The following is a 17065-nucleotide window of genomic DNA, read 5'->3' as shown; positions in this document are numbered from 1 at the left end:
TTATTTATTGGTTTTACTCATCACTTCAGTATCTGAATACCTTACAAGCCAATTAAGCTATATAATGTTTTGGGTAACTTGAATTTATATTTGTATTCCTTCAGGCCCCTGACAGATGTTAAATTAAAGGTGTGATGGGATCTGAGGCAGGACTCCAGCAATCACACTTCCTGCCATGCCAAACGTGCACAGCAGGAGGAGTGTTTGTGGGATGGAGCATCAGATTCCATCACGCCATATTGTGCGTGCAGGGGGAGCTGAGTCAGGCTGACCCAATCAGCCGACCAGGGCTTCCAGCTGGGGGTGCACAGGGGAACCCTTGACTCTGATGCACTCCCCAGCTGGCAGCCCTAGCAGAGCTCCTGGGTACTCTCCTGCAACTGGGAATTGCAATCAGCCAACCAGCACACACAGCCTCTGAAGCACACAGTCTTGAAAGGCTCCAGTGTGCTCCAGAGGCCATAGGGTCAGTTAAAAATGTGATAGGAACCAGCCAAAAAGTTATTATTACACATATTTTATGTGATAACTTTGTGGCTTATTCGTTATTTTATCACACCATTAATTGAATGAACATGTGACCAGGTCACTAAAGATACGATTAACCAGCCTTGGCTACATGACCCTCTAAGTCATCTTCCTCCTTGCCTTCTCCTCTCCCCACTATACAGCACACTTATAACTTTGGTTCCCATCTCAAAGTTCCTAACATAATTAATCTTGGGAATTAATCTTTCATAATGTTATTTTTCAGTGTAAATAATTGCATTGGTTTCTAGAAAGATGTATGATCATGAATGGCTGAAGTGGTGATGCACCAAACAGAGAACAGAGAAAGATGGATGGTACAAGACTTTAACAGTCTTTGTTAAATTTTAGTCCATGCTACCAAAACTTCAGAACGCTAACGCTCAACTGACGTACATGCTCAACAGACCAAAGTTTTCTCTCTGAAGAACATAACATCCACAAGCATTAGAAAGCAAATTACTTTAGGATATGAGTTCAAATTGATTCTTTATCTTTAGAGCACATTCCCATTTTTTCCTCCTCCAACTAACATTAATAATAAATGTTAGTTGGAGGACAGTCTTAGCATTAAATACTCTGGCTTTTGTCATTTTAAGTCAAACTTTTAGCAGTGATTAAACATAGAGGTTGAATTTAATACAACAATAAACTCTTTCATTGAGTCAAGAATTTGAATGAGTCCTTATTTTTCTTAGAGATAAAATGTGTCTGTAAAATCAAATGTGACCTAACATTTAACAGACCTGATAATACATACTTGTTTTTGGATTCTCAGGCCATTTTCTAACTGCTTTTTAAAATCATGTCTGTAGTACAAGTGAATGCATCTTTTTATTTATGGGAGTTTCTGGTAAATGTAGGGGAGCAATATTTTCTGAATCTCATTGCATGTATAAGTAATAATCACTGAATACACAAGCAGAAATGTCTGTAGTTATAATAGATTCATTTTCATTTTTATTTTATAATTGGTATTTTGGTGGTAGTTAGGGACCACAATCATAGGTGCAACTTTGTAGAAATGTAGTAAAAAACCCCAACATTTTCGCTCTAAGAAACAGATACGCTAATTTAAAGTTTAGCCTATAGATTAACATAAAGTTATAGTTACACAGGAAAAGCCAACATTTCTGTTAAAAAAAACTGTTTGAAAAATATAAACCAGGTTTTGTGATTATTTTTCCCCAATTCCTAAGATATATTCACTTCACAATGTTTGAAAAACACCAACTTTTATTGTTTCTCCCAAATTTCTGAATTAGTATTTTTCCTGATTTTTTTAAATAAAAAGTATTAAAATATACTGAAATGTTGTGTACCAAAAATCTGATCTGTATTAAAAAATTATGGCCATGTTGATAATATATTTTTAAAAAATAAGGAAACATTCAGAAAGGCCAATTAAAAGGCCGTTAACACTCTGGAGACTCAAAGATGAAAAAGGCCTGCAGATATGTTTGAGAATTTAGTATCTGGTGAGCAAAAATTAAAGAATAGAAACAATTTTCTAATTGTAAAGTAGTAACTATTATCACCTAATGTAAACATATATTCCTGGAAAAAAGAAAAAAAGTGATACTGTTTTCCTTAAAAAGCTTATTTCCATAGAGGCAATGTTTTATTGTTGTTACTTTAATTCCTGAGATTTTAAGAACAGAATTTTGTGCTTTTAACGGCACTTGCTGCAGAAAATTTCTTGCTTTGATGGTCGGTTACATCACTTGTGCACCGCTTTGTTGGGAGGATATGAATTTGTAACAAAAAAACAGAACCTGGAACTGAAGGAAGCAGAAAGAAGAAGTGTGCACAGAAACCAAACAGCAGCCCTTGCATGTTTGTTTTCAGGCCTGCCTGAAAGATCAGTATAACCTTAAGGGAGCAGAAGAAACTTCAAAAGAATTCTTTAAAAAAAATTTTAAAATAAGAATTGAGGGTATTCTATTTAAATGTTTTTAATTCAACATTGATTTTTTAAATTAACCTGTTATAAAAAAACTCATCAACACTGTCTCAAACCTTAAAAGAAACTGTTTTTCATATCTTAAAAGCCATAACCCTAAATAAAAATGGAGATTTTCAAAAATACAAGCGGTCATTAGCAGAGGTAGTAAAAAAATATCAGATACAATGTTTTTTCCATCAGAATAAGTCAAATCTTTCAAATAAAAATGTTCTGCAAGAATGTATAAAATTTGACATTTCAAACACATTTATGTAAGGATCTTCCCAGGATCCAAACATCTTTCAATGTTGCTTTGAACAAGTGATTTTCATATATATATATAATTTGTATATGCTTTTATACTATGAAAGCCAAAGCCTATCTTAACAACTGAAAAGTGATTTGAGGGCCAGTGCATGGGCCTGATAAATAGGTAGGCTGTAGGCATATGTGGGTCCTTGCACTTAACTATCCCTACTAAATCTCACTTCTACCTAAAGCCACGGTCTTATCTCTACCACAGCCCCACATTGGATCCTGTGTAGCCCCACAACCCAATATACAATCCCACGTGCCTCACAATCCACCTATACTCTATACCCTGCAGTCAGCTTCCACCTAACCACACTCACAAGTCCTACAGCCATGCCCCAAACATCCTGACTAAGCTCCATGGTCTGACCAGCCTACTACCCCTGGGTTCCTCTTCCCAGGCGTACTACAGAGATTGAACTGGCTTGTTATGTTCCTCAGTTCCTAATTAACCTGCTCACAGCCTAATAAGGTGGTTATTTCTGGTCTTCATGTCTCAAGGAAAATGCTGCCTGGTGCCATGGGACAGTTTGAAAGAATCAAATGATGCCTTACTTCCCTCTCTTCCCCTTCCCAAACACTATGTCCACCCTTATGTTCCACTGCAGTACCTCTAAAGTCCAGCAGTTACCACTGTCCTACACACTTATCTGATTTATTAAAGTTTGTCTAAGAACATTAGTATTTTATTACAGGCTAAGTCATGAGAAGTTTCAGCTGAATTTTTCTAATTTAAATGATCTTGCTGAACTAAAACTTTATCTCACAAGGCAATACAATACTGGCAGTCTCTGCTTATGAATAAAAGGTGTGCCTCAATAAGTATACTGACATTAGTAATTAAGGTAATATAATTAGCAACAGTAGTATCTTAATGTACGCACTTAATATTTTCCCTTTGTTTCTCATACAGGCACATTACAGGCAAGTTTCCTGACTACCCTGATGAAGAGGATGGAGGTTCAATTGTTATTTTTTCTCAGAAAACCCCAGAACAGGTATCACAGTCTCTTTCTCTCCTGAAAAAAAGAACTGAATGCATTGTGATCCAAACTAGAGAGAAACAAAAGCTTCCGTTACTATACAAATGTGATTTTATAATATGCTCTTCATTCAAGAAGTTTATGATTAAAAAACTTATTGGGATCGCAATGACTTCAGTTGTGTAAGCAAGCAAATAAGCTTCACTTGTTTCATTGTTCACTTCCCCTTGTGTAAGGGACATATGAGCACAGTTGTCTCATAAGAGTTTCATGCATTTAACTGAATCTGTTCAGTTAGACTGATGTACACAGGTTTCAGCTGGTTTAACCCCAGTTTAAAACAGTTTAGTTTGTATCAGTAAATTACTCAATTAAGCTAAAACAGTGGTACTCAAGCTTTTGGCCCTGCAGGCCAAATGAGTGGCATGGGGCCAGTCCAAGGGCCAGATTAAACTCTGTGCCAGGATTGGACCCTGCAGGGCCTTGGGTAGCCCCCATGGGCCAGGATTGATCCCCAGGGTCCAGTTCCTGCCCTCTCCCTGCCCTGAGCTCTGGGATTGGGTCCTGAGCGCTTTCCCATTCCATCCCTATATGTCAGGATTGGGCCCTGGGCCTGGCACTGCCCTGCCCCCACCCAACCCTGGATACTGGGATTGAGCACCCGATCCAGCATGCAAGGCCTGTGGCTCCCCACAGGCACAGAGATTTGGCAGCAGAGACAACACTCCCACCCTGCCAAATTTCAGGACCCACAGGGAACCCCATGGGCTGGATGACAATGCTAGAGGCCAGAACTGATCTGTGGGCCAGGGTTTGAGCACCCCTGAGCTAAACTATTTTAATATGGAGTAAACTGGAGTATTTCTACATTGGAGATTTGTAATAGTCTAATCCTATTGGATCTTAAATATCTATTTAGTTAAACCAGAGAAACGTTTCTAATAGAGGCCAGGATTAAGGGGCTTTAATGTGCTGCCAAGAGGGCCATAAAGAAGTGAGAGACAGTACAAGTAACAGTGAGAGATCTTTATATAATTTACACCTTTTTGCAACCCCTGTTAGTTGTTTTTCCTGTCAAAATCCTCTTTTGGCCTCTCTAACTAATAAAAGATGTTTGTAATCTCTTTCCTTGGTCACCACGATGTCACATGGAGAATATCATTAAGCCCAGTTGGAGGAGTAAAGGCAAAGGTTGGCACTCAGAACCATTTTCTCCATCAACAACAATGTTAGTAGGATGATAAATCTGTTGGGAGGAAATTACTAGGAAACCCAGCACAAGTACACAGATTCTGACCTACCGAGTAAACCAGTGGTGACTATTAGTGGGCTAGGGGAAAACCCACTGGCCTCTGTAGTTATTAAAATAAAGTTTCCCAGTTGCTAAAGATAATTGTATGCATTACCTGCCTGCAACTGATACTCTTACTTAATGAAAATATAATAAAACATTCTTTTGTATTTAATAGTTTTCTAGAAAATTGCAGGGAAGGGCCTGGGGTATGTCAGCAGTATCTTTGCAGTTTTGACCGCAAATAGTCTAGCATGAGGCAGACCGCTGTAAAAGCCAGTTACTTTGCTTAGAATAAGAAAATAATCACATGAAGACCCTCTATGACTCCCTACAAATGAACTTTGGGTATACTCCTGCTTTAGCTACTGATCAAGTTCACAGTTTGCTAGGGTCAGCCTGCCACCCTCTGTATCTAAGCGTCTCTATTGTTCTGTTGCAGACAGAATGACCAACCAGTCTGTTAAGTTTTTCAGATTTAAAGTAGAAACATATGCTGGAGTCAAGAGGGCTTTGTTGCCTGTTCTAAGCAGCAGGAGAGCTGCCCAGCAGGTATAGCTTATTACTAGACAAGGCTTCAGGGGACGTAAGGATAATTAGACCTGCCAACAACAAGAATAAACAAAATTTACAAATAAATTATGAAGAGAAATGGTACTAAAGCGAGACCTACGTTTGTAGTAGATGCTGGAAAATAGTTTTTCCCTCCAGCTTTTTGATTCATATCTCATTTATTTTGTTGTTTCTTGGGCATCTGCTTCCTCTTTGCATTGTAAATACAGGAAGTGGAAAGCCAGAAAAACAGTTTGAGAGACTGTTTTACTGCCTACTTTCTCCCTGCACAAAGAAAAAAATACCTAGAACTTAAATATACCTACTTCTACTGGCAAACTTATGGTGGGAAATATCTGATTTAGAGATATTTCTGGCTTCTTTTTTCTCCAGTGCAACTGAGATCAAAATGTGTCCCATAGTCTCCCAGATAGTCAAATGAAATTTATTCTATACAGAGGGTACTACAATATGTTAATGAATTTGCTATGTGAATGTCAAACACATAAATAAGATATCCTTTTCTCATCTGACTCAGTCTGCATATTGGGTATGTCTGAAGGCAACTGTTTTCATTCAACTTTCAGGTACTAGTAGAAATCCTGGCTCCGCTTAATTAATATGAGTTTCACCAGTAAACTTCAGTGGGGTCAGTTTTTCATCTCTTGCATGTATTACTTTCTGTGAATGGGTTTGTTACTCTTAAGTTAAGCACCATGAAAAATCAAGATAGAAATGTATTTAAAGTGAACTTTTTATAAGACTTAGGTAAAGGCACATTGGGGAACATAAAATAAAAATTAATCATTTCACAAACCATTACTGCATTACTATACATTTTTTTATTTCTCTATCCCTTGACAACTATGACCTTGTTTGACTTTATAATGAAACTTGGCCTTCTGCACAAAAATAAACTTTCAGGCTTTTAACCTAATTTTTACAGCTATTTCACAATGGTGAAATAGTAAAAATAAATAAATAAATAGTTTTCCAAAGGTGTCCCAATAGGATTTTTTCTGCCTACTGATTTAGGGGGTTTTTTTGGTTTGGGGGGAGTGTAAAGTAGTTTGGCTATCTTGGCTGAGAAAAGGTTTTTCTCCATTTCTTCACAGACCCTTCAGGGGATAAGATAATGTAATCTTACTGCATCTGGTTCAGTTTTCTATCCCAAATGTCTCTTAGATTCTTCTGTGAAGATAATCATTATGTGTGACATTTTTTGGCTTTGTTTTTATACTACTGCCAAAAAGAATACAGTTTGTTTCTCCAATTAATTCTTTTTTATTTTTAAATCAATCCATCATCAAAGTTGCAATCTAAAAAAAAAATCATATTATTCCTACAATTACTTCCAAAATTCAGTAGCTTATCAAACAAAACTCCATTTACTGGGATTTGGCCTGCAGGTTAAATTTGTGGGGAAATTAGGAAGTTAATTCTGAACTGCTGTAATTTCTATTTTGTAACCTGCTGGCAGTAAGAGGAAGAGGGGAAAATATATGTAATAGATATTGCACAAACACATGTGCCTGCTCACAACTGAGTGATCTCTTCAGCGCCATAATACAAATTATCATCGTTATTATTATTATTATTAATCACCAAGAAACAAAAGTAATCTATTCACAGTGTCAGTTTGTACAATTATAAACAGCAGTGCGTCAGATATGCCCATTATGCCTATGACAGACTCCAATTTGTAGAGTTTCATATCTTGAACTGCATTTTTTATACATTAATGCAGTCATTCTGAATGTTCATCAGCATTCTTCATGTATAACTTGATCACTTTTTAAACTGGAATACCTAAGAAAGTGAACGATTGACTTGACAGCTTTTGTAGAGAAATAGCTTTCCACGTGCAGCTTTGAGAACATAAGTGCTATACTGGGCCAGACCATCGGTCCATTTAGCCTATATCGTGTTTTGGACAGTGGCGGAAATGGATTTATACAGGGAGAGAATATTCACTGTTTGATCGGGGGGAGGAGGAGGAGGAAAATCAAGCTCCACTTTGGAGCCAGTCTAGCAGAGAGAGGCTGCCAGTCCACCTGCGTGTTCTCTAACCCTGCCCACAAGGTAGGCTGCTTTAATTAAAGCACTACTGTATCTCGTGTATCAGCATTCCCATGCTTAAAAATAGTGGTGGGGGTGCTTGAACTAAAGCTCATTGAATGCACGGGGACACTGATACATGAGACACAGGAGGCTGCTGGAGCATGGTAATTGCCACACTCCAGCAGACTCAATTAATTGAGCCTGCTCCAATGAACTAAAATTCCAGTGCGTCGGAGCAGCCTCTGCGCTCATGTATAGGAGCCCTTAGATACCATGAAAAACTGACACAGCCATTCCCTTAAGGTATAAGATATCCAATGTATAAGTTAATTAATTAAGTTGCAGAAATATCCAATGTATAAGTTAATTTAAGCAACAAATGAGAACAGTCAGGATTCTGCAGGCTAGATGCGCTACCACCACCCCACACTGTGCTGCTGCCACCAGCCGCACAGCTCCGAGCATGGCTCCGTGGAGGCAGCAGGAGGTTGTGGAGGCAGTGGCCATCACCGCTCACACAGACAGCCCCACAGGCAAGCGGCAGTGGCTTCCCATGCCAGCGGTGATGGCCACTGCCTCCACAACAGCACAGTAGTGGGGTTGGGAATGGCTGCGTGCCACCTGGCCACCACCACCCCGCGCCATGCCGCTACCACCGGCCACACAGCTCCAAGCACAGCTGCACAGCGGCAGCAGAAAAACATGGGAAACCATGAGTTTCAGCTGCCCACTGCTTTATGCACGCCCGTGGAGGGGTTGGGTGCCAGAGGCAACCAGTCAGGGGCATATGCCTCCCCCTCCCGATTTGTGCACTCACAGTGAGGCATGGGGCTGCAGGCTGGCCAGACCTGCACCAAGCAGGAGCCACCTCTGTGGCCCAGTGAGCAGGATCCAGTGCAGGACAGCAGAGTTTGGCAGCAAGACTCATTGCTGCCGCTGCTGCTGCCACCACCACCAAAATCCCTGTGCCAGCCATGCTACCAACAGTGCAAGCAGTAACAGAACTAGGCTGGGGGAGGCCATGCTGCTCTCACCTCCTCCCACCACCACCTGCTCATGTGCCAGGCCATGGCTCTACCCTGCCACTATAGCCCAGCCCCCACCACCACCACTCCTGTCAGGCCACCCGCATTGCCCCCCATCCCACCTCCATTCCGGGGTAGAACCATGGCCTGGTGCATGAGTGGCTGGTGGGGGGGTGGAGGTGAGGGCAGCACGACCACCCCCGCATCTGGTCCATTACTCCTCATGCTGCTGGAAGCACAGCTGGCATGAGGGTCCTGGGGGTGGCAGCGGCAGCAGCAGGAGCAAGTGTTGTCGCCCTGCTCTGCCCTCCCATGCCACATCTCGGCCACTGGGCTACAGAGGTGGCTGCTGCCTGGTGCAGGTCTGGACAAGCTGCAGCCCTGTGCCCTGCTGTGGGCACACCTATCTGGGGGGGCACGTGCCTGCTGATGCATCACCTATGGTATCACCTATCATCAGGCACCCAGCCCCCTGCCCCACACACCTCTGCCCCACACCACACACATTGAGCAGCAGGTTGAGAGTGAAGGGCACCAGCAGGGCTGGGATAGTGGGAGACTGTGGGTCAGGAGTGAGGGGCACTGGCAGGGATGGGGGGGGCTGTGGCTTGGGAGTGAGGGGCACAGCATAATCAAGGCTGTTCAGCACCACAAGGTAGTGGGGGAACAGCCACAGCTGGACCCGTGTCCTGGTAAGCAAAGGGGGCAGGAGGAGCTCTTATTTTCCATGATAAAAAACCAAAATATGTACATAGTTAGAATTTATTTTAGTATAATGACTGAGGCATTGGTAGGCTTCCAAATTACCTTAAAATTGTAAATATAATCAATAAAACATTGTGTTCAACTGATACCTAATATACATATACACACACACCCCTAATATATATATATCCAAATATCCAAAAATCCAAAATTATCGGATATATATATATATATATATATACGATAATTTTGGCTTTTTGGATATTTTTGGATTTTTGGATAAAAATATATATATATATATATATATATTATTTTTTTTTTAATCAGATAATTTTGGATTTTTATCTGAGAATTTTGGATTTTTAAACAGAGAGAACCAGGATCCCTGCTCATCAGTAAGAGGTTGGACATGCAGTTCCACTTTATGCTACATCCCAACTTTGCCATCCACCCTTTTCAGGGATCTCTAATAAACACTCAGAGCAGCAGTGGAAATAGAGCCCTAGAAGTCATCTCTCAGAAATATGAAGGAAAATGTTCCTCCTCATGTAGAAAAGGAAAAGATGACTTTCACTAAGTTCTGAAAGTACTTTGTCACTTGCTGTGTAGTTTCAGCTCAATTAATTATTGGCATGGCAAAACTGTACAGGTGTTGCCAAACTGTTAAAAAGGAAAACATCCCAGGAATCTGTTGGAAGTTGGCAAAATCTACCTAAGATACAGCTATATTTTGGGGCTTGATATCCTTTGTCTATTCTATGTTATTACTGTCCATTCTCTGGTCTCTCAGAACTGATCTGAGGCTGTACCTAGTTTATAATCAGATGTATGAGTGCAGCACATGTAGACATATGAGATCTAATTTTAATTTAGCTACAGTACTTGAGTTACCAATAGCAATAAAGATGTGGCAATGTAGGGAAGTATCAAGGGTTTAAGAAGATTTGTGTAACCCATGCCACCACGACTGACACAATTTACAAAGCCCATATATATTGTATACATTTCTCAGATGTGAGCAGTGCAGATTTATCTGTGCTTTTCTGGTAGCTAACCATTGTGAAAATAAGGAACTACCTTTATTTCTTTTGAACTGCGGAAAATATATTTATCACACATTTGTTGGCAATGATTGCAGCTAATTTCAGGTATATTGAGTTTCAAGATATCCATGACTAGAAAATTTAAGACTATTCACACAAGAAACTGGAATTCAGTCTCACATAGTGAAGAGTCTCAACATCTAAGAGCAGTGGGAAAAGTTTGCTCTTTTATCATTAATTGCAACCAGCTCCTCTAGTCATCATTAAAAACAAAAAAAAATGCCCCCCTCCAAGATTCCTATTTTTCAGCAGCATAAGAATGAGCCAAACTTAATAGAACAGCACAATTCAACTCCATTACAAGCTCCAATACAGAAACTGTTTCCGTATCACATTATTCATGTTCATAAAACATAAGCAAGTTTCTTTAATCAGTCTAGAGATATTTAATTTTTTTAAATAATCAGAACCGAACTCAAAGTTATTCCTAAAATTAAAACCTTTTGGAAATGTCATGCATAGTTACTGATAAAACCCATTACATAAACCCACTCCAGAACTCCTGTTGTAGGTGGTCAGAAGAAAAGTTAGAGGTAGAGGTTTCAAGGTTGGATTCCTGGCATCATACTATCGCTAGTCAGGGATAAACTATAAGTAGCTCTGTTTGTTTTGGATACAACAGCCCAGCTAGGACAATAAAAATCTATTTTGGACTCTAGTCAATCTATTAATTTATGCAGGCAAATGAAATGCTTCACTGCTTATCACCGCAAGATATGACTGAACAGTGCTTAGGGTTCAAATTACCATATTTAATTAAATGTAAGATTTTGAAATGCTTGGGGAAATCATCTAATGAGATTTCACTGACTGCAATGTATAGCTATGTCTTTTTCCTCCCTTTCTTACTCCTACCCAATCTTTTATGCATTAAAAGGCATTCTTCAGAAAACAAATATTTTTACTGTTATAGGAAATGTTTATTTTAGCCTTGGAAATATTCCATTTTCCCTATTTTAATGTTGCTGCATTGTCAGCATTTTTAAATCTATTTCTGTGAACAAACATTAGTATCACAGATCTTTTGTTTCATTGCTGCCACTAATCCTGCCACAAGAAATAGTCTTTGTTCAATTTTCTAATGTCATGTTCAGTTCATCTGTCTGGGACATTACCATTTAGGATGGAAAATGTAATCTTCTTCCTTTGAAATTTCTGCTAGTCTTCTTTTATGGGACTGCCTTAAATTTTCTATGTTATAACATAGGGACAGTGAGATGTAAATACATGCTTTATTGTGGAAGAACCTTCTTTTCCTAGGTAAATTTGACTCTATATGCCCTCTCTTCAAATGCTGCTGTGTACATGGCAGTCTTTGGTGCTTTCCATTACAACTCCATTTTTTAGTTTATTCCTTAGCATAGCCTATTTTTTGTATAGAAGTAAGGAAGCCAAGACCAATATCATTCAGCATTACAAGAATTTAGCTGAATTTTTAAGGCAGTTATTCAATGTGGCTATAGCAAACCAGTTACTAAATACCTATTTTGAATCCAAAAGTAGCTGTGGTTGACAGAAGTCTGGGATTACACTTGGGAATAATGCATTTGCTAAAGTAAGGACCAGTTCCAGATTTCAGTACATTGCACAAAGAGTCATAAGACCCAGATTTGGAAGCCATGTGCCCTAACATTTTATACTAAAAACTGAAGACTGATTAAACAAGCCATGTGACTATCTTGCTGCTAACTGAAACTGAGACCCCAAATATTCATTGAACTCTTTAGGAGGTGAATTCTGAGAAAGCAAATCCTACGTGGCCTTTTATTGTCCTAGAAATTCAAATAGAGGGAAGATTTATGAAGGGTTCTCAGGCCTAGTAAAAAAAATGAATATGGGAATAAAAAGGAACTGAAACAAAATGAGAAATATGGGGAACGATATAAATGAACAGGAAAAAAAGTAAAAGAAGTAACTTACAGAAAGAAAAGAAGCCATAGAAATGCAGGTAATCATATGGAAAAATGTGCAAGATCATTGGTAATGAAATAAAATAAAGGGCTAGCAAGTGTAAAGGACCAAGTCTCAGCTGACTGACATAGCTCTGGTGATTTTGGAGCTACACTAGTTTAGCCCAGCTGAGGAGCTAAGCTATGCATTTATATTTCTATCTAATATCTGTCTTCTGCCAAATATGATTTAAGAGAGGGTCAATATTCTACCCATGTTACACCTCCAATACGTTCCTAAAAGAAATCTTTATAAAAGCAGTCTGCTTTAGAAACACTAGATCAAATTGGAAGAATGATCCAAGTCTAGAGTTATGTACCATTGGCATGTTATGTTTCCAGGTGGAATTCAAAAATTTGCTTTTACCCTATAAAGCCCCAAATGACCTCAGAAATCACCTCTCTACCATGAAATATTGCCACAGCTGACATCAGTAAAAGCTCTCCAGCTGGTGCCCCCTCATATATATGATGGGGCTGTAGGTAGGCTATGCTTTCTGAAGGATTTGCTGGTTTGGAACCTGTTTTCCACATCCCCCATCCCCCACCCCACACACATGCCTCCTCCTTACCCCGCTCAGTGGTCTGCCAAAACCCAGATTTGTTAGCTTTACACTACAAAACATACCTTTTTTATTTCTTCTCTAGCACTATTACAGAGGGAGTGGATCAAGGTGGATACCTTTATGGCCATCCTTTGCTGATTTTCTGTTTGAAATTTATGATTAGGTACACAAAGCATAGGATGAGCACTTCATAGTTACATTTTATTTATTTCAAATGAGCAAAAAACAGTCAATTTATACTCACTGAGAGCCACTTACCCATACACAACTTTGTGAAATATAGATCAACTAATGAAAAGCCCAGGAACATGAAACTGAAGGAAGGAAATATCAGGTCATAACCCTTTCTGAAAGTGAAAATTTATTTCAAGCAGTAAAAAGTATCCCCTGTTCTGATCCCTACACTTTATACATGTCTTCATTATACCTTGTATTTCTAACAACATGAGGATGGCCTCATGTGTTCTTTTGATTCTCTTCCAGGTTGCTGCTGAACTGGCTGCTAAAGAAGAAGAACTACAGAAAAAATCCAAAGACAAGGGGAAAAAGGGGAAAAAAGAAAAGGAGAAAAAGAAGAAAGGGAAAGAAAAAGGAAAAGAGAAACAAGAAAAGAAGGCTAATGTAAGGCATTATACAGTATAAGTTTGTTTAGTAATTTGTTAAAGCAATGGTATCTCCAAACCTGTGTAATCCACCTGTCACCATTAACTCTGTTTATTCACTGTAGACATGCCATCAGAGCTTCAGGCCCAGTTATAGAAGGGGTGGGAGTGGATGAGGTCCTCACACATATTACTGCAAATAAGTGGTGACAGTGGAGACAGGGTTTTTGTTAGAACTTCCACAAGCAGAGCCTTAATGATAAGAGGAATGTATGTTTTTGGAGCTACATATATCTGTCTCAGCGGCTGGATGACTTCTGGCTATGGAATGCTGATAAACAGAGAGTGTTACTCCAGGTGCAGAGATGGGGGGAAAGACATTTAGAGACTTTTAACAGGTTTTATAGCAGTGTATGCTTTTCCCAGCCAACTTCCTGTGCCCAAGCTTTTCCACTTCAGCTTGTGGAGTACTTATGGCAAAGTTAGCTACTGCTACCACTTCTCTCAGAAAATGGAAATACCAGCATCCTGGCTGGGGGCAGATGCCTATACTGTGAAACAAGGACACTATTTCCATTTTGTCAATCTGGTCTGCACACTTGCCCATATTTTTAACTGATTTTTAATTCCAATTTACTTAATGAAAACTGTGTGGGCACAATCTGCATGTGCCTCTTAAGCAGGCGTAGCCTCAAATTGCCATTTTTAAGGTGTGAATTGCTAAGTCGCATTAGCGCACGTGTAAACACCCTAATGCACATTAACACTATGTGCAATAAATACACACTGTGTTAATGCGCATTAGCGCATCTGCACATGTGCTAATGCAACTTAGCTATTCATGCCTAAATTTAATGCACCTTAATGCACATTAGTGCGTCCACATGTAGGCGCACACATAAATCACCTTAATGCGCCTTAAGCAAAGGCACATTAAGTTTAGGCGAATGTAAATACACATGTAGACACACCCTGTCTCATGCAAAGTAAACCAATGTGTTGACACCCCTGTGGATAAGGTTTACTTCTCTGCTAATAAAGCTGCCTAGAATCTATATTCCTCCAAAGGCTTGTACTTTTGGAGTTTGTTTTTCCATGGTTATTCTCTAAATTTTTTCAAGAGCAGACCCATAGAAGAAGACACCTGATAAATGATACACTCATTAGAAGATTGTGAAGTACCATAACAGTATTATCTTAATTAAAAACACTCTGAAATTGGAATTTTGGACTTCTGCTGAAATGGCAACTTTTGTTTCTCATTAACTTTAAGGGTAAACAAAGTTCAAATGATTTCACTATTTTGCAAATACCATTAACCTTTAGTCTTTATGCTCATGATCACAGAGTGTCAGAAAGAAGGGAACCTCCTAGGGCCAAGGCATACCTCACCGAACGCTCTTCAGAACAGAAGTTAAATTTTAGCTCTGACTCCAAGATTCATAAAACAAAGTATTTTTTACAAGGTAATATTCAAGCTGGCTGAAACTATACTAAGCAGCCAAGAACTACACAAAGTGAAGCAAGAAAGTGTTAATCCATCTAATATAGATATTATCATCAGATTCTGATCCTGTACTTTAGGAGCACTCTTTATTAACAAATTGTGTATAGCTTATATTAAGATATTCATAGTTTCATAGTTTCTAGGGTACACCGACTGCAGCCTGACCAGCGCCGCATAAAGGGGGAGGATCACCTCCCTAGACATGCTTGTGACGACAAGGTGCGGTTGCCTTACTGACTGTTTCCTTGCATTGGTGGCTCATGTCCATCCTGGAGTCAACAATGACTCCAAGATCCCTTTCAGCCACTGTGTTGTTGAGAAGGGTGTTCCCCACCCTATAGGTGTGCTACAGGTTCCTTCTCCCTAGATGCAGCACCTTGCAGTTGTCCGCATTGAATTCCATTTTATTCTCATCTGTCCACCTCTGTAACCTGTCTAGATCTAGTTGGATTCTGTCCCCTCCCTCCAGTGTGCCCACTTCTCTCCACATCTTTGTGTCATCAGCGAATTTGGACAGTGTGCTTTCTGTGCCCACCTCCAAGTCACTGATAAAGATGTTAAATAGCATATGCCCAAGGACCAAGCCCTGGGGAACTCCACTACCCACATCCCTCCAGGTGAAAAAATGATCCGTCCACCCCCACTCTCTGGATGTGACCATCAAGCCAATTTGCCACCCATTTGACTGTGTAGGCATCAATGCCACAGTCGCTTAGTTTTTTAATGAGAATGGAGTGAGAAACAGTGTCAAAGGCCTTCTTGAAGGGCAGGTAGACGACATCCACCTCAATGCCCACATCCAAGGACTTTGTGACCTGGTCGTAAAAGGAAACAAGGGTAGTCAGGCAGGATCTGCCCGCAGTGAACCCGTGTTGGTTGCCCCTCAGCATTACCTCCCATGCTGGGCCCCAGCAGATGTGCCCGTTGATAATTTTCTCAAAGGTCTTCCCAAGGACCAAGGTGAGACTAACTGGCCTATAGTTACCCAGGTCCTCCTTTCTCCCCTTCTTGTAAATGGGACCACATTGGCCTTTTTCCAGTCCTCTGGGACCTGGCCAGAGCACCATGAGCACTCATACAGCCATGCGAGGGGCCCTGCTATGACCTCTGCCAATTCCCTCAGTACCCTTGGGTGAAGAGCATCTGGACCTGCCAATTTAAACACATCCAGCCCCTCCAGAAGTTCCCTAACTAGGTCATCCCTGACCCTAGGCATGGCATTGTGTCCCCTGAGCCTGTCCATAATCCTAGAGGAGAAGTTGTCCTGGTCCCTGCTCAGAAATATGGAGGCAAAGAAATAATTGAAGAGATCAGCTTTTTCCTTTGCTGCAATCACCAGATTGCCAAGCCTGTCCTGTAGGGGGCCCACTTTACCTGGTGCCTTCTTCTTACTCCCTAAGTATTTGAAAAAGGACTTTTTGTTATCCTTAATTCTGGTCGCCAGCCCTAGTTCCATCTCTGCCTTGGCCTTCCTAACCACCTCCCTACAATCATGAGCAACAGAGATGTAATCTTCCTTGATGATAGCCCCTTGCTTCCACTGATTGTATGCCACCTGTTTTGCCCTCAGGCCTTCCTGGATGCCTTTACTGAGCCAAGGGGACTTTTTAGCATTGAGCCCAGAGGGAGTCAGTCCCAAAGGATTGTCTCCTTAAGAAACAACCACTTGTCCTGGATTCCCATCTAATTGAGGCTCTGAGTCCCCAATGTCTGTCTTACTAAACTGCTTAGCTCATTCAGGTCGGCCCTCCTGAAGTCAAGGACTTTTGCCTTACTGCTTGCTTTCACCACCCTGCACCAGATAGTAAATTCCAGCAGACGATGGTCACTAACACCTAGGTAGTCAAGCGCCCCCAGATCCCTCACCAGGTCATCATCACCTGTGGCAAGGACCAAGACCAGCAAGGCATTTCCTCTGGTGGGATTGTGTACTTCC

At 40.4% G+C, this 17065-nt stretch overlaps 1 protein-coding gene and 1 long non-coding RNA gene across 12 annotated transcripts in view; one reads left to right on the top strand and one right to left on the bottom strand.

Annotated features, from left to right (window-relative positions):
• The window catches only part of IQCA1 (IQ motif containing with AAA domain 1), a 192448-nt gene that overhangs the window by 102132 nt on the left and 73251 nt on the right, over positions 1-17065 (top strand). For all 5 annotated transcript variants that reach the window (XM_014594399.3, XM_059727177.1, XM_019492023.2 and 2 more), the window contains exons 7-8: positions 3699-3783; positions 13504-13641. In XM_014594399.3, coding sequence (XP_014449885.1) covers positions 3699-3783; positions 13504-13641 — 223 coding nt within the window. The remainder of the gene's footprint in view (positions 1-3698; positions 3784-13503; positions 13642-17065) is intronic.
• The window catches only part of LOC106738522 (uncharacterized), a 137720-nt gene that overhangs the window by 73376 nt on the left and 47279 nt on the right, over positions 1-17065 (bottom strand). The window contains exon 7 of one of the 7 annotated variants that reach the window (XR_009462060.1): positions 13703-13815. The exons of the other annotated variants lie outside the window; for them this stretch is intronic. This is a non-coding gene — a long non-coding RNA (uncharacterized LOC106738522). The remainder of the gene's footprint in view (positions 1-13702; positions 13816-17065) is intronic. 7 annotated transcript variants of the gene reach the window in all.

Source organism: Alligator mississippiensis, chromosome 4 (assembly GCF_030867095.1).
Source record: "Alligator mississippiensis isolate rAllMis1 chromosome 4, rAllMis1, whole genome shotgun sequence".
In the NCBI taxonomy this organism is placed as follows: Eukaryota; Metazoa; Chordata; order Crocodylia; family Alligatoridae; genus Alligator; species Alligator mississippiensis.
This window is presented reverse-complemented; position numbering and strand designations above follow the sequence as displayed.